We start from the raw sequence: 19,397 nt of genomic DNA, 5'->3' as shown, positions 1-19,397 counted from the left end.
AAGTTACACTGTTGCGATATTCAAGTATTCGCGAACACGAAATGAACTTTTTCCCATTTAAATGTAGACAGCATCAAAGGCAAGGATAATGTAGTTGTCAGTTTGCTTCCTTGAGAGAGGGTTAAGGGAGCATCCTGAGGAACAAGGATCCCTGAGAATCACTACAAGAAAATGTTAACTTTCCATTTTCTTTTCCAAATTTTCTTTTTTTAAATATTTTGAACACCTCATCAAGGCACTCAACTTTCCCTTTATTCAGCATTTGTGCAAATTTATTCTGGAATCAAAGCCATGACGCTTGCCTAAAACTGGATCCTTGTTAGAGCTTAGTCGATCACATCCAAGGATTCGAGTAGGCGTAAATTCGTCTAGATTCTTCATTTCGAACCACAAGTTCGCCCATGACTGCGCACCATCATGCTGATATCCACCAAGATTCCCGTGCCTTTGTAAACGTTCCACACGATAATCATTCTTGAGGAAATGTCAAAAGTGAAATTGCCTGTCTTTTTATTTTTGTTTTTCTTGTGGTTGTTCGTCGTCATTATCGGCGTTCGCAAAATGTGTTGTGTTATGGAGTCTGATATGGTTGTTTCTATGCGCCCCTTAACTTGCAGCTGTTCGACATCAAGAAGTTCCAGCAGAACGTGTCCCGCGAGCTGAAGCGTGCCTACCCGGACAGGCGGCACCTGGAGGCGCAGTGCCTCAGCTGCGTCTGTTTCGTCAAGGACAGCCCCGAACTCCTGGACTGCGCCGTCTGGGTCATGGTCATCAACATCGTCGCCCTCGACATGCTCAAGACAAAACTGCCCCCTCCCAGTGAGTTCTTCTCGCTCGTCATATACGCCAGTCACATGTGTCGTCAAGCCTTGCATGCACAGTTTGCATTCCTCAGAATACGTCAGTGCATAGGCGACTCTGCGTTCCGGAAGAAGGCGTGAGCTGATTCAAATCGTACGGGGACGTACGGGGCAAGCTTTCGCTTCATTATCTTCAGATTCCGCTGCGATCTAAGCAGCTACCTTGGTGCTCACCTGTCTATAAAACGTGCAGTAACGGCTCACCGTCTAGGGGCAAGAACAGGTAACCTAGCTGCTCTTTCGCGGCCGGCAATGAAGTTTACTTCACTAGGGGTCAGTGCTGTATATACCCTTTACATATATACCCGCTTCCGGCTAAAAGTGGAGAAATTGGACAGCGTTCCAAAGCGAGTGCTTCACGTTTTGAGCAAACTTTTCTGGAGTAATTTACTGTGCAACGCCCGCTCGGTAGCAACACACTAAATTTTGTTTTCACTGAGCGACCGTGGCTGCATGCAGTTGCGACGAAGCGGGCCCTGTTATCTGTGAAGATCCGAATGCTCATCTTCAGTGAGCGCTGTTTTAGACACTGTCGAATTCCACCATGTCGTTAAATTCGCCATCTAGTCAACTATGATTGGCCCAGAGGGTTGCCACGGCCTCTCTGATTGACCGCTGTTACAGAAATTGTCAGTGAGGCGGAACTTGAGGGTATAGGTGACCTCGAAACTCATCGAAAGTCACGAGACGCAAGTGGGTTGGATCCTCGAGACTTCGTCCACCTCTTCTCTCTCTCTGACTTAACGAGCCGTGTTGAGAACGACGACCCCGACGGCTACGACAATATGGCGACGACCACCTTTCTGCTCTGCATAGCAGGTGCTTCGAAGATACGTACATTCAGCAACGACAGTCCCCAACGCACCCAGACGAGGATGCTTCTGCGTTCTGACATAGATGCTCTTAGACGTACAATAACGGAGAAAGTGAACGCAACAAATTACAATATACACGTAACCCATAGGCGTGCGCAGGGGGGGCCGCCCCCCCCTAATCACCTAAGAGGGGGAGCGCAAAATCTGCCCCGTACATTGACCCTTCTAGTCACCTAAGCGGGGGGGGGGGGCAAAATCAGCCCCATTCATTGACTTAGTAGGGGGGGGGGGCGCTGCGATGAACCTTTGCCCCCCTGATGGGGAACCCTGCGCACGCCTATGACGTAACCCCACGGAAAGTGAACAGAGACCGGTAGTTCAGAGTTGCGAAAACGTAAAGCAAGGAGGAGCGAATCAAATGCATTTTTAAGTCGATTCTTCAGTCACAAATCCGCCTGACGCCAGGAGGACCAGGATTAAAGAAATCCATGTTCTGACCATCATTCCCGCACAGCTTGAGCCGCCAGAGTTCCTTCTGGTAATGAATTACGTTGGTCCGCTTAGCATGAGCAAAAAGTCGCATCTTGCCTCACGTGCCTTTTCCTTGTATCGCCAACGCCCTTCGAATGCTTGTATAGTTACTTCAGCTTACGCCATGCGTAGAGGTCTATACGGGACGACGCTCACTGCATATACGTACTTTCTCGCGTACTTTCCGGTCTCCGAGAATCCCACTCTCTTCACTTCTAGGAAGCACGTGGCACTGTTAGCAAGAGTAACGCCTGCCGTAGCAGGTGTCGCTATCTGATTGCGCGGGCGCCATGCGTTGGAAAATCTTAAGGTATACTCGCTACCGAAACCTACGAAAACTCAACGTAGGTGTATGTGTACGCGTCAGCCGCGCAACGCAGTTGAAAGCGAACTTTTCCTGTTGGCACCGCCGATACCCGTGTCCACCCATCAGCAACTGAAAGAAAAACACAGGCGAAGCAGCAGTAGGCCTTCGTAAGAGAAGGGGTTTATTGGAACAATGCCTCGGCCGCTCTAATCTCCTGCAAGTTTGACGCACAGCGCGCCTCACGGTGATTGCGTGCTGCGATGGACGGCCCGCCAACATGTATCGTGCCAAGACGGGAGACGACAGGAAAGCCCAACCACGCGTCTGTGAATCATCGGAGATGTAAGAACACTGGCTTCGCGAGAAAACAAAAGGTCCGTGAAACGTTAGCGCTTCCTCAAAGCTTTTTGTTTACTAATCGTGATGGTAAGCCAGGTGTGCGTCGTCTGCCCCGCATTACTTGGCACTGAAGGCGCATATAGTTGGCAGCGTTGAGTGAGCTCGATCGCTGATTGGGGAGGTGTTTGGAGAGATAACGGCGGCGTTCAGGGATGCGGCCGTGCTTTTAATGACGGGACATCTTTATTCAATTCTGCGGCGCATCCCACGCGTCGCGTCGCTTCGAGACGCCGCATGCACTTAGAATTACCACGAGTTGCGTATAGTGTGCTGCAGTGCGTCATACACGCCCATCGTGAAAGCATCTGGCGTTACGCAGGCAATGAATTCGTGCTGCAAACTTCGTTGCTGCACAGGTCGTGATGCCGCGATCGTGGACTTAGTTACAAGGAAGAGTATAAAACGCTCGTGCCCATTTTTCGACTCCTCCTTAAAAAATGAAAAACAAAACGTTTAGATTGATGAGCTTGGCAAGCGTGCGCAGCGCTCCTCAATGTGAGAGTGATGCGAAGCGAATCGATCATTTGAAGACCCCTCCCACGTTATCACGTCGTGATGTTTATTATAAAAGCAGCGATTTGATCGCCACTGCTATTTTAACTGTTGACGTCACTCCACCCACACTCGGCCTTAGTGGTTCACTTGAGATGCGCGAAACGTTCAGAAATTGAGTAAGCCTTGGTCCAGTTGTATGCAAACATTTTTGGAGAAAACAAGCCATGGATCGACGACCATCATTCACAGGCAAAGGATTTAAGGACAGATTTGGCAAAGCTTTTTGTTCGTAAGGCATATTTGTCGTCGGCCGACCGATAATAATGTGGCCACGCCAGTATTGTATCCTATTTTTTCTTACAAGCATTTATATATCGAATGAGATCTTTTTGGAAATATGCAGCTAAAGACTCTCCAGATTATCAGTTTGAGTGTATATGGCTCCCAGATTCCTACGCTCTTCTGGTACACGACGCCATAATGATAATCTACAACACCTTGATAACAAAGAACGTATAATGAAAACCAATAAAAACAGTCATCTCAGAATGCACATTTACGGCCCAGTAGCGTGTCCATTCCAACGTGTACATGTAATTTCCACGGCTAAACGGGCGGTGGCAAGAGCCGCGTGCTTTTGTTTCCATGGCAGTGTGAGTCTGTCTGGTGCACCGTTTTCCTGGTTGTCTCCAAGTTCACGCCCCAGCAACATGTGGTTTATCCATGCGAATAACATAAACGGATCTTGAAAGGATATGTTTTTTGCTGACTGCTTTGGCCGGAAATAATGTGGGAGCGGAAAACACGCGACGGACTCCATTCTTTAGACGAGAATCGTTCGGCATTGGAAACAATTATGGAAATCGAAACTATACAGAATGTGGTGCCCAACAGCGAGTGAAATGGCGAAAATAGGCTGTACACTGGCATCGAGAAAAAAAAAATACTTGTGCACAACTAAAACTGGAAACTGTATACTGTGTGTGCCAGTTTACGTTAGCTAAGCTGAGAGGAAAAGCACATAAATGGCAATAGACAACGCACTCTATAAGCCATTTCGTCGGTATCTGCAAAAAACTGGGCTAGGACTACATGTTTAACTTTAATTCGAATGTTATATTGTGCACTTGTTTAGCGTTCAGTCACCCGTCGTCTCTTCCGCCAGCAACAGATTTTCTGTACACAAAATATCTGTCGAATTACAACGAAAGACCATTATAAAAATCAACAATTTTCCTAGCGTTAGCTTGGGCACTCTACATACTGCTAAGCATATAACCTATAATTTCTGTTCCGCTCCTCTGGCATCCCGTGCATCACGTCGGCGCTGCTTCGCCGCGTCCTTATAACGCCGTGACCTTTATCATCACGCTTGTAAGGAGGCGGAGGCACCCGCCCTCTCGCTCGTCCCGCTTTTTGCCCGACGCCACACTGAAGTACACCCACTGTACTACACCGTTCGCACCTGAGCTGCTCGCCTACCCTCGACTGCATCGCGAGCGGAGGTTCCCATGAGTCACACGCGACGAAATTCCGCGGGCTCCCCTTGCCCGCCGAGGGAGGAGGAGAAAAACAATCTCGGAGCACGCGTCTAATCGCCGCAACTTTCCCCGCGGCCAGAGACCGTTTCAGCTGACCGACCATTATTTACCCGTTCGCGGTCATTGGGCCAATGGGACCCGGCGCGGCCGCGTCTCCAAATTAGAAGCAAAGGGTTGGGCCGACCTCTAGCTCTCCGCAGTGAAGAGTATTACGCACGGCATCGTACAGTCTGCTATAGCTCTTTCCTGGAGATAGATGCTGGGAAGAAAGAAGAGTAAGGATGGGATAGGTGAGAAAGCGGGGAGTGAGACGCGGTCCTTACCGAGTGGGGCGATGTCTATAAGATTACACACAAACGTGTGCGAAGCCGACAGCCGCCAAAGATAATCACAGGTTTCGGTAGCGCTGACTCGCGAAGAAGCCGCGCGAAGGGCAGCTACCGTAGAGAGGCTGAAAGCACCGTACGTGCAAGCCAGCGCTGCGTCTCCTGTAGCGTATACGCGCGTACAAGGCAGTGCCGGGGTCCCTGGCCAAATTCGCTGTCTCGGGGCAGGGAGCCAAGCCGGACATAATCTAGGAAAGAAAGGCTCTTTCCAAGCACGTATGCCGCCGACGGACGATGACTCCACCTTCTGCTGTCGGTGCAGATATCGAACGCTCTAGCAAGAACGTAAACGATATAAGATAGCGAAGAGGACGAAAGGGATGGGGGGGGGGGGGGGGTTGAAGACCGAGGAGAATCCTAAGCCTGCCGGTCATTGGGGAAAGGGTGAGGAGAAGGAGGCTGAATGATGCCAGCTTGCGGTCACGTAGATGAGTGGGAGCATATGTGCCTGCAATCACGTCAACCCTCTTACCCTTGCCTATCATCTCTTGTGTACGCGCAAATACACGCGCCTGGTTGACAGCCCATGGAAGCGGAGTCCTACAAGTAAAGCAAAACCGCGGAGCTCTAACACCGTGGCTCCCAGCGCACGGTGCCAAAGGGTACTGGCCCCAAGCCACCATAACTCGAGACAACAACAACAACAACAACAACAACAACAACGACAACAAAAACGAAGGGCGTGGTTGCAAGGTATTCCTTCTCGGCCCACTGTTGCCGCCACAGCCGCACGCGCTCCGTGACCGACCAGGACGGCAGAGGTTAGGCCTATCGGAGGTGCCCGACATGCCGCCGCAATCACTGGGCCAGCCGCCGCAAAAAGCAGAGGTGGCGGTGGTAGTGGCACGATCTACTTTCTCTCAAGCGCCTCGCATATACGCCAGCAACTGCCAGCCAGCGAGAGAGAAAGGAGGAATCGAAGATAAAGAAATGGACGGGTTGCGAGAATTCGAGGGCCCGCCGGCCGGCATGTGGACGCCGCGCCAATTGGCCCTGTGGCCCACCACCGAATGGTATACATCGCCGAGTCCGTGCAGGGGGAAACCTGACACGCGAAGCCCCAATGCTTGGCGCCTTTTTGCATGCCGCGCGCGGCAACTGTTTTCGGAATACCGGCGTGCGAAGACGACAGGATAAGAGCTTACGTGGAAAGCTGATGAAGGGGCGCTGATCGGTTATTGGCGCGTGCCGCCCCCCTCTCTTTCCTAAATATTTTGCTGCGCCATCCCGGATGAGAGTTGTTGCTCTGCACCTGCCGCAAACGGAAGGGAACGGAGTGAAGGAATTCACGTCTTCGAGAATTCAAGCGGCGCCAGCCGCAATTGGCTATTTCTTGATGGAAGCCTGTCATGGTTTCGATTTCACTTTCTGCCGAAGGGCGTTCACATAAACACAGGGCTTGCGAAGGTTCTTGCTCGCCTTTTTTTTGCCCGCCTTTATTTTCTTTGGTTATCCACGGTTGGCAGTGCGCTTGCGACATTCGCAAGTTGTTGCCGATGGCGATAGGTCGACGATTCATCACCTTGGCCTCCGCCATTTCGCAATCGAGCAAGAGGAAAAATGCCACCGATTTCCACTGCTTGCAGCGCACAATTGTCGGTTCGATGTCAGCGCTCTCTACGCATTTTCTCCGTTGAACTTATATTCAAGTTTTAGTGCATATACATAGGTTACCACGTTTACTGCGCACACGGAGGTCCCATAGTGAAACGCTCTAAGAAACATTTATTGCGCAAGCGCTGCTGACTCAGATTCGCTCACTGTTACGGCCTGTTCATGTTTAAACAAAACCAACCGCCTGTGGTCGTCACTCTCGCACACGACGTGCAACCTGTCTAAAACGTGTCTTGAACTTGCACGAACACAAGCGAACATCTACAGAAGTGGACCTTGGTGGAACAAAAGGTCCTGCACTCAACGAAGGTGGTTCTCGCCGGTGGTCGTAGATTTGCTTTTTATACAGGCCACTCCTTTCGGGTTTCTGGCATGGATTCCCTATTCATCGACAGTGGCGTAGGTCATGGGGGGTCGGGGGGTCTTGACCCCCCTTGCGTTCAGGCGGGGGGTACACCTCTTGCAGTGTCCCCCCTTGGGATTTATCTTTCAAACATAATATATTCTGGCGACTATGCTAGTCAAATCATATTTTGATCTCCTAGGTGGTCATTACTCGCATTTCATAGAATATCTCGTGTTCAACTTTTTTAAAGCGTGTTTAGTTTGTAGTAGTATGCGTTGAATACCCCTTCGCTGTGTAAGCAGTGTAAGGCTATTGAAATTGCAACTGCCGTTCTAGCGGTTTCCAAGAATATTCAGTAGCACAATACAATTGTGTAAATTCCACGCTCGTTCTTTTTTTTTTTATTTCAAAGCATGACTTTAATTTTGATGTCATATCATAAATAAAAGTCTATATCTTATAAACACAAATGGCCACCAAAGCAAGATCTATGTCCCCCCTTATGATTTTTCCGGCTTTGCGCCACATTTCATCGAAGCAAGTTTCATAATCGTAACACTGTAATTTAGGTTATCATGTCTGTGTACGCCGCTTCTATGAGTACCACAAGGGCATGGCGTTACTCACTCTGTGCACGCCCCTTGTGTTACAGTGTCCAAGCGCCAGAGTGCCCCGAACCTGATGAGCGTGTTCGACCGGCCGCCCAGGCTGCCCGAGGAGGACCCGTACAGCCTGCCAGGAGCCGTGCCACGTCAGCAAGCGCAACCGCCCAGGGAATCGAAGCCTCCGAAGCTACCGCCGAGGGACTTGCCACGCGTCAGTGTGCCCAGGGTCAGACACGATCCGCTTCCTCACTTCTCGTTGGCGCCGATGTCGGAACGATTGCGGGCGAAATGTGCTAAGGCAGGTGCAGCCACGTACTAAGCAGCGCATTCTGTAGTAGAACTGAAGCCAAGAGAGATCTGTCCAGGGACATGTTCATGTCGCGGCAAGCGTTGAAGTGCCCCTAAACCACTTCGAGTTCAAAGACAAGAGAGAGTGGTTCCGTTATGGTTAAAGCAGCCTTCACTACCCTTCCTACAGGCGCCATCACCTACACACCGCTTATTTCTTCATAAAACACGTGACACTAAGCACTAAGCGTCGAGCCTGTCAGAATTTCGCGCTTTCCGGCTATATACGCTGTTATATCCGCTTCCACAGTCGAAAACGCACAAAAGGAAGTGAAATCAGTTGATCGCGCACGATATTCATGCGAGACAAGAGAACTGGCGTGCGGCTGCATGGCAAAGCAGGGTAGGAGACAATTCACAGCTGATATAATCTCGTATATGAGGATATCTCCACGATGAGTTTTCTTGAGAAGGCCGTCTACATGACGTATAAGATGATGTATAAATCTCCCTTCTAGTTTATTACCTCGCTACATGGCGGCTACCTAAATTTGCAAAGCTCACCTGTGTTTCGCGAAACTTTTCTGAACTTTACGTGGTCCACAGCCTGGATACCATGTGCAAATTGCAAATTGTTTGTTGAATTTTCTTCAGAACTTGGAACATCGCGGACTGCCGGCCGGTAACGTAACTTCCCCGAATCGTTCCTCTTTATACTTGCAGCCTGACTACGAGGACGTGGAGCCCATGGTACGACCTCCACCTTCAGCGAACAGGAAAAAGAACGGCGGTTACTACGGTAAGTTTGCTGCAGGTTGACATCATTTTGCCGCAGCTGACACCACCGCAACTTATCGTGCTACTCGTGTGACTGAGTCGTATTTTATCCTTTGTGTTTAACGACAATGCCTTCTTAACCATAGACCTACGATGTCATCTGCAATGAGTATATGGCGGTGCATTCGCTGCAGGCATCTTTCCGAGGCGGTGGTCAAAAGGAACGTTTCACAAGCTCAACTGAATGACGATTGATTGCTAATGCGGTCCAAAACGGGTGCAGAGAAAAGCCATAGTATACATACAGGTGAAAAAGCCGCACGGTCGTGAGCACCTTAGCTGCCTCGTCACGGTCGTGAGCACCTTAGCTGCCTCGTCGTCTTGGGCGCTCGATGAATAGTCCCCTAGCCAAAGGCCAGCCAAGGCATTGAGGGTTTAGAAGTTAATGTGATTAAGCATGAAGAGATGGCGAGCAGGAATTTGTGCATCAATAAAAAGTACCTAGAAAGCACTTTGATATACTTTCATCGTCCTCTTGATCCATGGCGTCGCATATTCAACGTGTAGTTATTGTCTTCCATTGTTCTTACTTAAAAACGGCTCCGGCAGGAAACTTTGAGCGCCGATTCAACTCAATTTTGCATAATCTCTCAGAATATGCTTCTTGGTTTGCAGACATTTGTTTTTGGTTTTGAGACGTTAAACCCCAGATATTATTATTATTATTATTATTATTATTATTATTATTAATATTATTATTATTATTATTATTATTATTATTATTATTATTATTATTATTATTATTATTATTATTATTATTGGTTTGCAGTCATTGACCAGTAAAACAAATGGACGGAGGTTCATAAGCTCCAGTTAGCCTGTTAGCACTGTTAGCACGAGTCAGGCAAGCAGCTGACAGGCGCTCTGCCGCGGAGAACATGGTTTTCTGTTGGGTCTCAAGTTTTCTAACTTATTGCTGAAAGCTCTTTGGTTCTACGGCAACATGAAATATCACGAAGACGAACACAGCGGATAGTTAGCGTTCCTTTGGCGCTTTAAGCATGCTGCACTTTTCTCGTTTCGCGTCAGATCGCAGAATGGTACTCGACGCAACCGAAACAAACGATGAGACGGGTCCGGGAAATTTGCGCTTTGACAGTTCCACCAGACTGCAGTATAGACTATTTTACGGACGGGTTGCGGTGCCGCCATGCTGGGCTGTTAACCTTGCCGCGTTTTATCTTGAACAACTAAGCGAGCAGTGTGACGGTGGGCGTATACGCATGAAAACTGTTGGGTTGGTGCATTCGGCGTTTCCTGACTTTATCAGTTCGCGTCAGGGGATACAAAAATAAGAAACATTCGTTTAACAGCCCATGATGGCGGCGCCCATATGCCTTACGTAACATAGTGTATATATAACGGCTCGGAGCAGTTGCACGCACCTGTGCCGAGCCCATATATAATGCTCGACACGCGTCAAAACCAGCGCAGCGGATTTCGCGCGGCTTGGCCCCCGCCGTCGTCTTCTCCTCGAACCTTCCACGTCGGGCAAAAAAGCTGCGGGTAAAAGGAGCGCGCCTCGGGTGCTCGTTACCAAGGACGTCGGTGCACCCACGCGTTCCGTTTCATATGGGCGCAGGAACAACACTGTTCCGCCAAGCCGCGGCCCGAAGGTTCATCCTTCGCAAATGCCGGCCGAGAAAGTGCCGCCGACGCCTAATGTCATTGCTGGCACTCGGTGAAGAATCAACAAACCAGCGCCGACAGAGATATGGCCCGGAGGTCGAGATCTGAGGACCCCCGCACGTTTAGCTTTTCGTCTTCGCACTCTATAGACAATTCTTCTTTACTTTCGTGAACGCCGCCATCGCGAGCTCTTACGTGAAGGATTTCTCAGTTTAGTATGTCGTGATGGCAAAAAAAAAACTCCGAGTGCATCCGTACAGCCGTTTTCGAATGGGGGTGGGCGCTTTACTGTGTACTGAGTGCGCAAGGTTCACCGAATAGGTAACTCTATCAGTGTTATGATCAAAATTTTAAGTTAAGCTGTGCAAGGCTCAATCCAGCGCTCTACTACATGTCTAGAAGAAGACGCGCCCGCTGATTAGGACCCCTGACGTAGCGTAGCCTAAGGGCGGGAAGGGGGGGGGGTGTCTCCCGAATTATTGTTAATTTTGCCTGTGTATATAAACACGCACACTTACCAACGCACGCACGCAATTAAAGAAAATATAGTTGAACCCCCCCCCCCCCCCCCGAAGAAAATTTCTGGCTACGCCCCTGATTAGGACTGCTGAAGTATACGACCCAGGGTGGCGGGAAGGCTTCCCTGTCGCAGCATACCGGAACATATGCGTCGGATAGTCAAGTTCACATAAGGGTACGGAGCTTGGGTATTGTCTAAGCGCTCAAAAAGTCTCGGTTATTGAGGAGAAACTGCACCGGATACAGCAAAGCATTTACGAAGACTGAGGTAGATCTACAGACATGCATAGTTAGAGAACCCCAGGTCTTCTGAGTCTTGTAAGAGCATCTTATGAGAACTGTCTTACAAGTGTACATTTGATTGGCTTGGATTTGCATGCATACGCTAAGTTCGTATTTCAAGGCGGCGCGTTGGAAGCCGTTTCCGCCGGTCGTCGTCGAAAGAAGCACCGTCGCTGGCCGCATGCCTCTGCAGTGAGCCGGCAGGGCCGTCAGTCGAGGAAACGCCAGAAAGAACGGGGACACTGCGCGTAGGTCGGTGCGGGATTTGCCGGGGCTGCAGTTTGCAGACAGCTTTCTGGAAAGACTCCTCGAGCAGGGTTGAGCTTCGCAGTGCAGCTCGCGCGCTCCGAGTTCGTGGGAGGCCCTTGAGACGCACCGGCGGCGGCTGCCTTCCTACTCGAAATGGGACGTGCGTGGCTTTTGCCTTCCCCCATTTCTCTCAACGTTGTATAATGGCAGGCTCCGCGCGGCACACGCCGATACGCTGGCTCTCTTCCTTGCAGATTTTGTTTGTGGGAAGCTTTCTCGTGCTCAGCGTAAACCCGAATGAAGTAAGAATACAAAAAACAAAGAAGGAAGACAGGATGTCCCGCCTCCGCGGCGATTGTATAACGTGCGCGCGTGAATCTCAACAAAAGGCGAGACCGCGCAGCCTTGGAGCGCGTATACCATGCGCTCCACGTCACAATGCCGCGTGTGACGAAACAGGCAGTAAGTCGGTTCTCCCGTGCACCGTCGTCCCGTATCACGGATATGGCCTGCGCTGAGCCCTAAGTAAACCGGAGTGAGATGTGCTTACTCTTCAAGTCTTTGTACACGCCGCTTTCGTCTTTAGAAAAAAAAAATTATTGTCGTACTTGAGACGTAATATTCCCGTCGCAGCCCTCGGATGATCGAGACTGATTCACTATTGTTTGTAATGTCTACTTGGTTGCAGTAATGTATAGACCGATACGAGAGTTCAAATGGTCTCGTTTAAATATTTTTTCACCTCTAGCCAACCATGACGCCCCACACAGGAGGAGAGAAAAGGCAACAGCAACCGTGCCCTCTCGCGTCACGTCATTGCCTCTCCTTTACAGTATTTAGAGAAAGTAAAGTGATCGCAAAAACACGAAACGCAGTACGGATGGCGCACGTCCTTTCTCGGCCTGTCTCCTTGGTAACGCCCTCTCTTCTCGACACAAACCGCGCCTCGCCGGTCGCGCATTTAAGCATATGTGCAATTCATCCTAGGCAACGAAACTACGAGCTTATGTAAGGGCCCGGATCCTGTAAAAGTCGCAACCTCTGGTGTGAGCAGAATCTGATGGTCTCCTTTGGCACTATAACAACCTATTGCGAGCACATTCCTTATAATGACTCTGAGAATACCCTTAATTAGGTCTACAAATTTTAGTTGCAAGCACAAGCTGCAACCTCAGATAGCAGGTAGAAATTATTGTAATGCGCAAGGTATATCGATTGGTGCTACGCCGATGTCGTCACCTCTCATTAGGACCTCCAGTATAATTCTTGTTCTAACGGTTAGTACAAATTCAAATTGTGTAATTGGGCCACGCGTGCTAGTTCAGCGTTAGTTACTTGAACATATCGAACCTGCGTTACAGAAAAAAAATAACTTAAGACAAACCACATCCGTAGGAAAATGAAAAGTGAAATCTCGAGATGTGAACATTGCAGTCGCTAACAAGAGACTTCCTAAATCTCGCTCGATAAACAAAATGAAGCTCAGTCACACACACACATCAAGGAAGAAAGTTGATGAGGCCAAATCACCGTCGTGAATTCTTCATGGTTCGCTACTGTAGTTGTCCGAGTCCACACTACATCCCGCATACTTGCTTACGTGCTCTCCTAGCTTTCTAAAGCAGCTTCAGATATCCGACACCAGTTTTACGATGCCTCTAGAATCCATCGTGACACTTTGACACGGTCGCGGCGTCCCGGCGTGAGGCGTTTCTGTGGCGTGACACTGAATCTCTCCCGCAGACGACCCGTACTACTGCGGCTTCCGGGCGCGCGTGCCCAACTTCGCCAAGCGGGGCCAGGAGGACGGCCACCACGCCGTATCCGGTCCCATGTCCAGCGCTCCCATGCCTCGAAGCCACAGCCAGAACTACCTGAGCCTCTTCAACAAGGGACCCGAACGGTCCATCTACGACTCGGCCTACGGAAGCTGCTCCACCGTCACGCACCGTAAGTGTGTTCGGCAAGTGCACGCAAGCGCACGCATGGCTTTCTTTTTTTTTTTTCTCCTCACACAGCAGAATTGAATACACAGGAGGAAGTGTGCATCTCCGCTTTTGCAGAGAACGCTTGTTACTTGCAGCGCAAGTACATGGCAGCGTGCCATAAGTCATCTAAAACGATTAGCACGAATGGAGGTTTTTGACCTACGCGTAAGGCACCTATAAACGATGCGAAGGTAACTGAAAACTGCTGCCCAATAAAATCATAATGGGCTCAAAGTGCTGGATATCGCGTTTAGGGGTTAGCTATTGACAAACACGTTTCTCTCTGTGTGTTCAGCGCATGCAACGTGGCTGAATGTAATCGATGAGTCGAGTTTGTACCTTGGTAAGCACGAATGCTTCACTAGTGATCTGCCAGAACGGCAAAATCTGCCGCCTGTGCTTTTCTTGCTGTTATAGGAGCATGTAGGTCACAGGAAACGAAAGGAACTTTGCTGCAGCTGTCTCACAATCTTGAAAACAAAGCGAAACGCGAAAGTAAGAATAAAGAAAAAACATACGATATACTACAAGTGCCACTCGACCCATCGGTCTCATTGTCATTCTTCATTTCCGCTGTTTTCTAATACGCCGCACCTCATAATCAGCTAGTTCTAGCGGGTGTTAGCGTGCTGGCGACACGGACATGTTAGGCCAAACGCATCGTCCTAACCATAGTTTCCTGCAACATATACTAGAGGGAACTGTGGCGCTGCGATCGTTCAGCCCATGTTCAGGCACCATGGGAATGATGGGTAGTACATGGGTTTGCCAAGTCTTCGAGCTTGTGGCTTCGAACACACTAGTGGCTTTGTTGATTGTTGCGTTTTGAATCTTGTTCCGGATAAAAGAACGACTCGTTGTGAACGTCGTGAGCTGATTTGAATTAGTGAGCCTAAAAGGTAGTGAAGTGGTACTGCTGAACTTTTGCTAAACTTCTCTTGCTACAAAGCGGCTGCAGGCCACACGGAGCCGAAAGAACGAAGCTTAGGCAAATCCATGTGCTACCCATCATTCCCATGCTGGCTGAAGCGTCATGCGTTGCAGTTTCCATAGACACTAGCGCCAGAGTTCCCTCTAGTGTGCTATAGTCAAACAGTACGGTCGTCCTAACCATCTTTCTCTCATGCCTCTTCGCAGACGCACCATCAGGAGGAGGAGGAGGCTTCAGTGGCGGCAGCGGCGGCTCCAGCGGCGACGACGACTACTCCAAGATCTACGGTCGCATCGGCCGGGGAGGACCGAGCGGTCCCTCGTCGGCTGCGTACAACCAGCTGCCCCGCGAAGTGTACGTTGGCGAGTGGGAATGACAGGCGGCCCGCGACGGGGTCGCCGCCCGTCGTCGAGGCCGCCAGCCTACCGCCCCGCTGTCGCAGCTACAGAACCAGCAGCCCCTGGCGTCGCGACTGCCTCCGCCGCTGCCGCAGCCTCGAAGCTCGAGGTCCCTGCCGAACGGCACCGCGGCACCGCAGCCGCCGCCCGCCTGGAAGCCGCACAAGAAAAGCGCCCTCTACGGCCGCGTCAGGGCCGTCTTCGCCACCAGGAAGCACTGATTCGAGTCCCCAGCCGCCGATAACGTGTGCGAGAAGAACCCGCAAGCCGAGTGTGACACGTGATCTTAAAGCACCCTGTCCTGGTTTATACTGCTGTTCTTGGAAATATACCTCCTGGACAAGGCAAGCGACGACTGCGGAGACACCTATTTGGGCTCCACGCAGCGCGTCTTAAAGTCCAGCTGTAGAACATGCCGCATGAGCAACAGGAAATGACCCTGGTGCACTTCTATGCTACAGACCATCCAGATGCACCCGTGCGCTTTCGCTTTAGAGGATGTCACCGTTGTCACTTCATAATAACGTGGTGATGTCAAGGAGGCCATCTTGCATGCTCCAGCCCCGTCAACAATGAAAAACGGCGAGCATGCAATCGAAAGAAAAAAAAAAAAGAAAACACTGTCGCGGCTGGACTGCCTTTACAAGTTGAGTTCTCAAGGAAACCACGGGCGCTTAATTTCGTTCCTCCTATTGGAAAAGTGAGCCACGAAATGTCTCACTCGGCTGCGGCTACGTTTGCCAGACCGGAGGGACCACGCACATAGTCGAAGCTACGCTGTAGGCATCAGCCATGATCAAAAGTGCGACTTCCTCGAAAACGTCCACGTGCACGGTGCAGTGTCGCGGTCTTGTTCATCGAAGCAGTGCTTCCACGAGAAATTCGCGAGGTGCGGTTGAACTGCTGCGGGCTTGGCTGCTGTTTTCGGCGTGAAAATATGTCTTCAGTCTTGCCATGCAGCTGTTACGGCGAAGTCACGAGGTTTTTTGGACCATATATGCGCATACATGGTCCAGATGAGCCGAGCATCGGGTCCGCGGCTCTTTGAGGGACAACGTTTTATTTTTTTACGCATTTTTTTTTCCCGTAATGTGTTGTTTGATTTTTTTTTTGTTCAGCGTGCTTGTGCTGCGTGCCCGTGCGTGAATGTGTGTGGCAGGCAGAATGCGAGAATGAAGAGTGCCTCAACGTGGAAGGTTGCACCTTCAGCGGAAGATTAGGAGAAAGACCCACACGTTGATTCCGAGTGGCCCGTATGCAGCAACTACCGAGTGACGAAATGGTGTTCTTGTTTTTTATTTGTTTATCTTTTTTTTTCTTTCGAACGTGCGCGTTGAAACTCCTGTGAGACTTGCGACCAGCCTGACTGTACATTTTTTAGGAACCAAGCAAACACCCCATTCGTCGTCGCTACTGACTTCCGCGACGTGCGTAGAGCAGTGCGCCTCTGCTTGCGATGTTTGTTGTGGCCTATTCCTCTTCCTTTTCTTGCTGTTACAGCAGCACGCAGACGTTCTAGCAGTCAGAAATGTGGCTGGCGATCGCTTCCTTTGTTTGTTTACTTGTTTATTACCTTTTTTTTTTAATGCTGCATTGTTATCCCGATCGCCTAGCCGTACGCAAGACTAAGCACGCTTGGCGCTTGAACGCGAGCCAGTGCCTCGCACGTCGCTTTTATTTCATCGTGGTTATCGTGTTTTTTTTTTTTCTTTTTAAGCCGTAGATGCGAGCATCGTGGGAACCCTGAGGGCTATTTAAATCATGGCGTTCCATTCGCAAGCTAAACGTTCCAATTCCGGTGCCTCGAATGTAATACATTGGAAATGAGCGCGGGCTCTGAGCACTACCAGAACAATTAAGCAGGCAAATTTGTGCGTGTCCTTCAAAGAAGCTTGTTATGGGTACCACTGATGACATGGAAGTTTTCCGGCACAGACAACGAAAGGTGCATCAGCACACCTAGCAGGGCTGGAAACGAGTTATTACGATTCGCCTCGATCGTTGAGCCAAGAATAGGGTATCCCCGGTGTTCCCACCTGCAGGTTGTCCCTTTTGCCTTGGTTTGTTCTACGTGCGTACAGTGCTTGTTATTGTTACCCCGGAGCCCCTGCATTTGTACCACACTGTATAGATAGATTGCTCAGTGCTTCCGTGTTACCCTTATTTTCGTTTTTTCTGCTATACGTAGTGTTGCAATATCTATATGTCGTACTCTTTCTCGCTCACTATACCTTTCACCGAATCCTACTGCACGCAGCTGAACGGAGAGCTAACAGACGATGCTCTCATAAAGCCAGCGTTTACCAAGCAAATGAAAGCAACAACGCTTTCGTTAAGTTCATGATAGCAACGCATACAGTCCGGCTCGTGCAGTGGCGGCTAGGACAGCTGGCAATGTGCTTTGAATAGTTGACGACCACGGCAAAGCCCTTCCAGCAACAATGGTGGCGCCCCTAAAAGCGGCGTCCAGCTGCCGTCATACATTTCCAAGATTTGCTGCGTCATGCATCGTCATCGTACACCCCGCTGCATGCGCAACCTTTGTCACACAGGCCTAAAACATTTCTTTTCCGGAAATTTTCGCCTGCTGAAAGTTTGATTTTGAGAAATTCGGAACCACGAGAAATGAGCGAACGAGTATGTGTTTACTCGAATTTATGCCTGTGTTGGCTTTGACCCAGCCCTCCCCTCTTGTTTTCTTTATTTTTGTTTCTCGCACCTTCTTGCTTTTTTCGTCATTCGAAGACAGTGTTACGTGTTGCCAACCTACTGATGACCTCTAATTGTTCTCCTTACTTACGTGTCCTGTTGTTGACGACGACGATGTCTGGTATAATGCTAAGTTAATGACCTGGAAACAGATGTCTTTCGCTTCGTGCTGTTGTGGAGAGAGCGTGAGAAGTGAGACGTATGCGTACCGACTGATGACGCACGCTACTCTCGCCGGAAGAAGGCGCGTCGCGGAAGTTCAAGGAGGAAACAAGAGATAAACAGAAACTGCCAAGCCTGTTGTTGTAATTACAAGTTGTTTTGACTAATTTCTTCGTTATTTAATGAACTCGTATAGCTTGTTTCATTTTTTTCCCTTCGCGTGAAGTTCATTGCTAATAAAAACAAGACTTTCAGACGTTAAGTGTCTCGTTCCCAATTCATTCGTCGCCAAGGGGCGACGAAGCCTGAGCAGCCGGCTGCTCCTGGGCCCGTCATCTCAAGTGTTTCAAAGGGAAGCACTCCGCCAAGGTTTCCGTTGGGTGGATTTGAAAATGAGCCAGAATTCAAGCTAAAGGTAGCCAAAGTAGTAATGTCATTTACTTTTGTCGCCACATCTGTAGCCAAATGAAACGGAAGCGTTAATACACATAGTTTTTATTATTGAACAATGTATGGTATCATTCTGAATAAGGAATACAATAAAATCAGAGCACAGTTCTCTTGCTTTTTCTTCACTCACAGGTAAGTTCATATAAATGAAGAAATTGTAATAAATTCAGTGCGCCACGTATATAGTTTACGCAGAATAGAGTTCTTGCAAAGTACAGGGTAATTTTGGAACATTTCAGCCAACAAATCAGATCAAACGTTAAATGTTGAAGCAGTTTTTCCTTGAAGCCACAGATCGAATTTGATTAGTAGAGCTTACATAATACCGCTCCAGCTTCAGACGGTGAAATATGGTTAAGATGAACAGCCCAGTTTCATTCGGCCAATATACGTAAGCCACACAGGCGCTTATACACAAAATACCGTATAACTTGCTTCGGTATGACTTACAAACGCTAGACGCCATGTTGTGCAAACTGCAAAAAAAAAAAGAAAAAAAAAGAAAAAGAGGAGAGGCGAAGCATGTAGGGAAGGGTGTTTCAGCTCCATTGACGTGAAACCTGTGGAGGGGCGAAGCATGCAGTGCGCCCGTGTTTCCCACAACAAAATCACTAAGATTAGACACAGAGACCAGCTGTCCGCTTTTAGTTAACGTGCATGCTGCGAATCTTTATTGTTCAACTATACGCACAAAAGAAATCGCCCACCGGCACTACACTGCAGGTCAAGATCCAGTGCCCATATCTAGGGGTGGCCGGTTAACGGTTGTGCAGCGCGAGCAGTCGCTTTATTTCAGTCGAGAAACTCGCTAGCAGACGCTGCCTGCGTCGGCGTTGTCTCTCGCGGCCGAGGGCGCGTTCTCGTTCCTTGCGAGCTTGTAGTTCAGCGTTCATCGCAGAAAGAGCGTTTCCATAGGCCTCCAACGCTGAATAGTGTGCCTCGATGTGTGCGCGGACAAAACGCGCATCAAGGCACCCTAACGCTGAAGTTTGCGCAGCGCCGTCCACCGCCCCAGCGGAGAGAGGGGGAATCTCCGGTAGCTCGGACGGGTCGCTC

At 49.6% G+C, this 19,397-nt stretch overlaps 1 protein-coding gene across 3 annotated transcripts in view; it reads left to right on the top strand.

Moving 5' to 3' along the window:
- The window catches only part of LOC119383787 (uncharacterized), a 347,820-nt gene extending 329,667 nt beyond the window's left edge, over positions 1-18,153 (top strand). For 2 of the 3 annotated variants that reach the window (XM_049412675.1, XM_037652089.2), the window contains exons 6-10: positions 618-819; positions 7,947-8,125; positions 8,911-8,986; positions 13,447-13,653; positions 14,829-18,153. In XM_049412675.1, coding sequence (XP_049268632.1) covers positions 618-819; positions 7,947-8,125; positions 8,911-8,986; positions 13,447-13,653; positions 14,829-14,998 — 834 coding nt within the window. In that variant the 3' untranslated portion in view covers positions 14,999-18,153. The remainder of the gene's footprint in view (positions 1-617; positions 820-7,946; positions 8,126-8,910; positions 8,987-13,446; positions 13,654-14,828) is intronic. The other variant, XM_037652090.2, reaches the window with a different exon arrangement.
- The last annotated feature ends 1,244 nt before the right edge of the window (positions 18,154-19,397 follow it).

This window comes from Rhipicephalus sanguineus, chromosome 2, assembly GCF_013339695.2.
Source record: "Rhipicephalus sanguineus isolate Rsan-2018 chromosome 2, BIME_Rsan_1.4, whole genome shotgun sequence".
NCBI lineage: Eukaryota > Metazoa > Arthropoda > Arachnida > Ixodida > Ixodidae > Rhipicephalus > Rhipicephalus sanguineus.
This window is presented reverse-complemented; position numbering and strand designations above follow the sequence as displayed.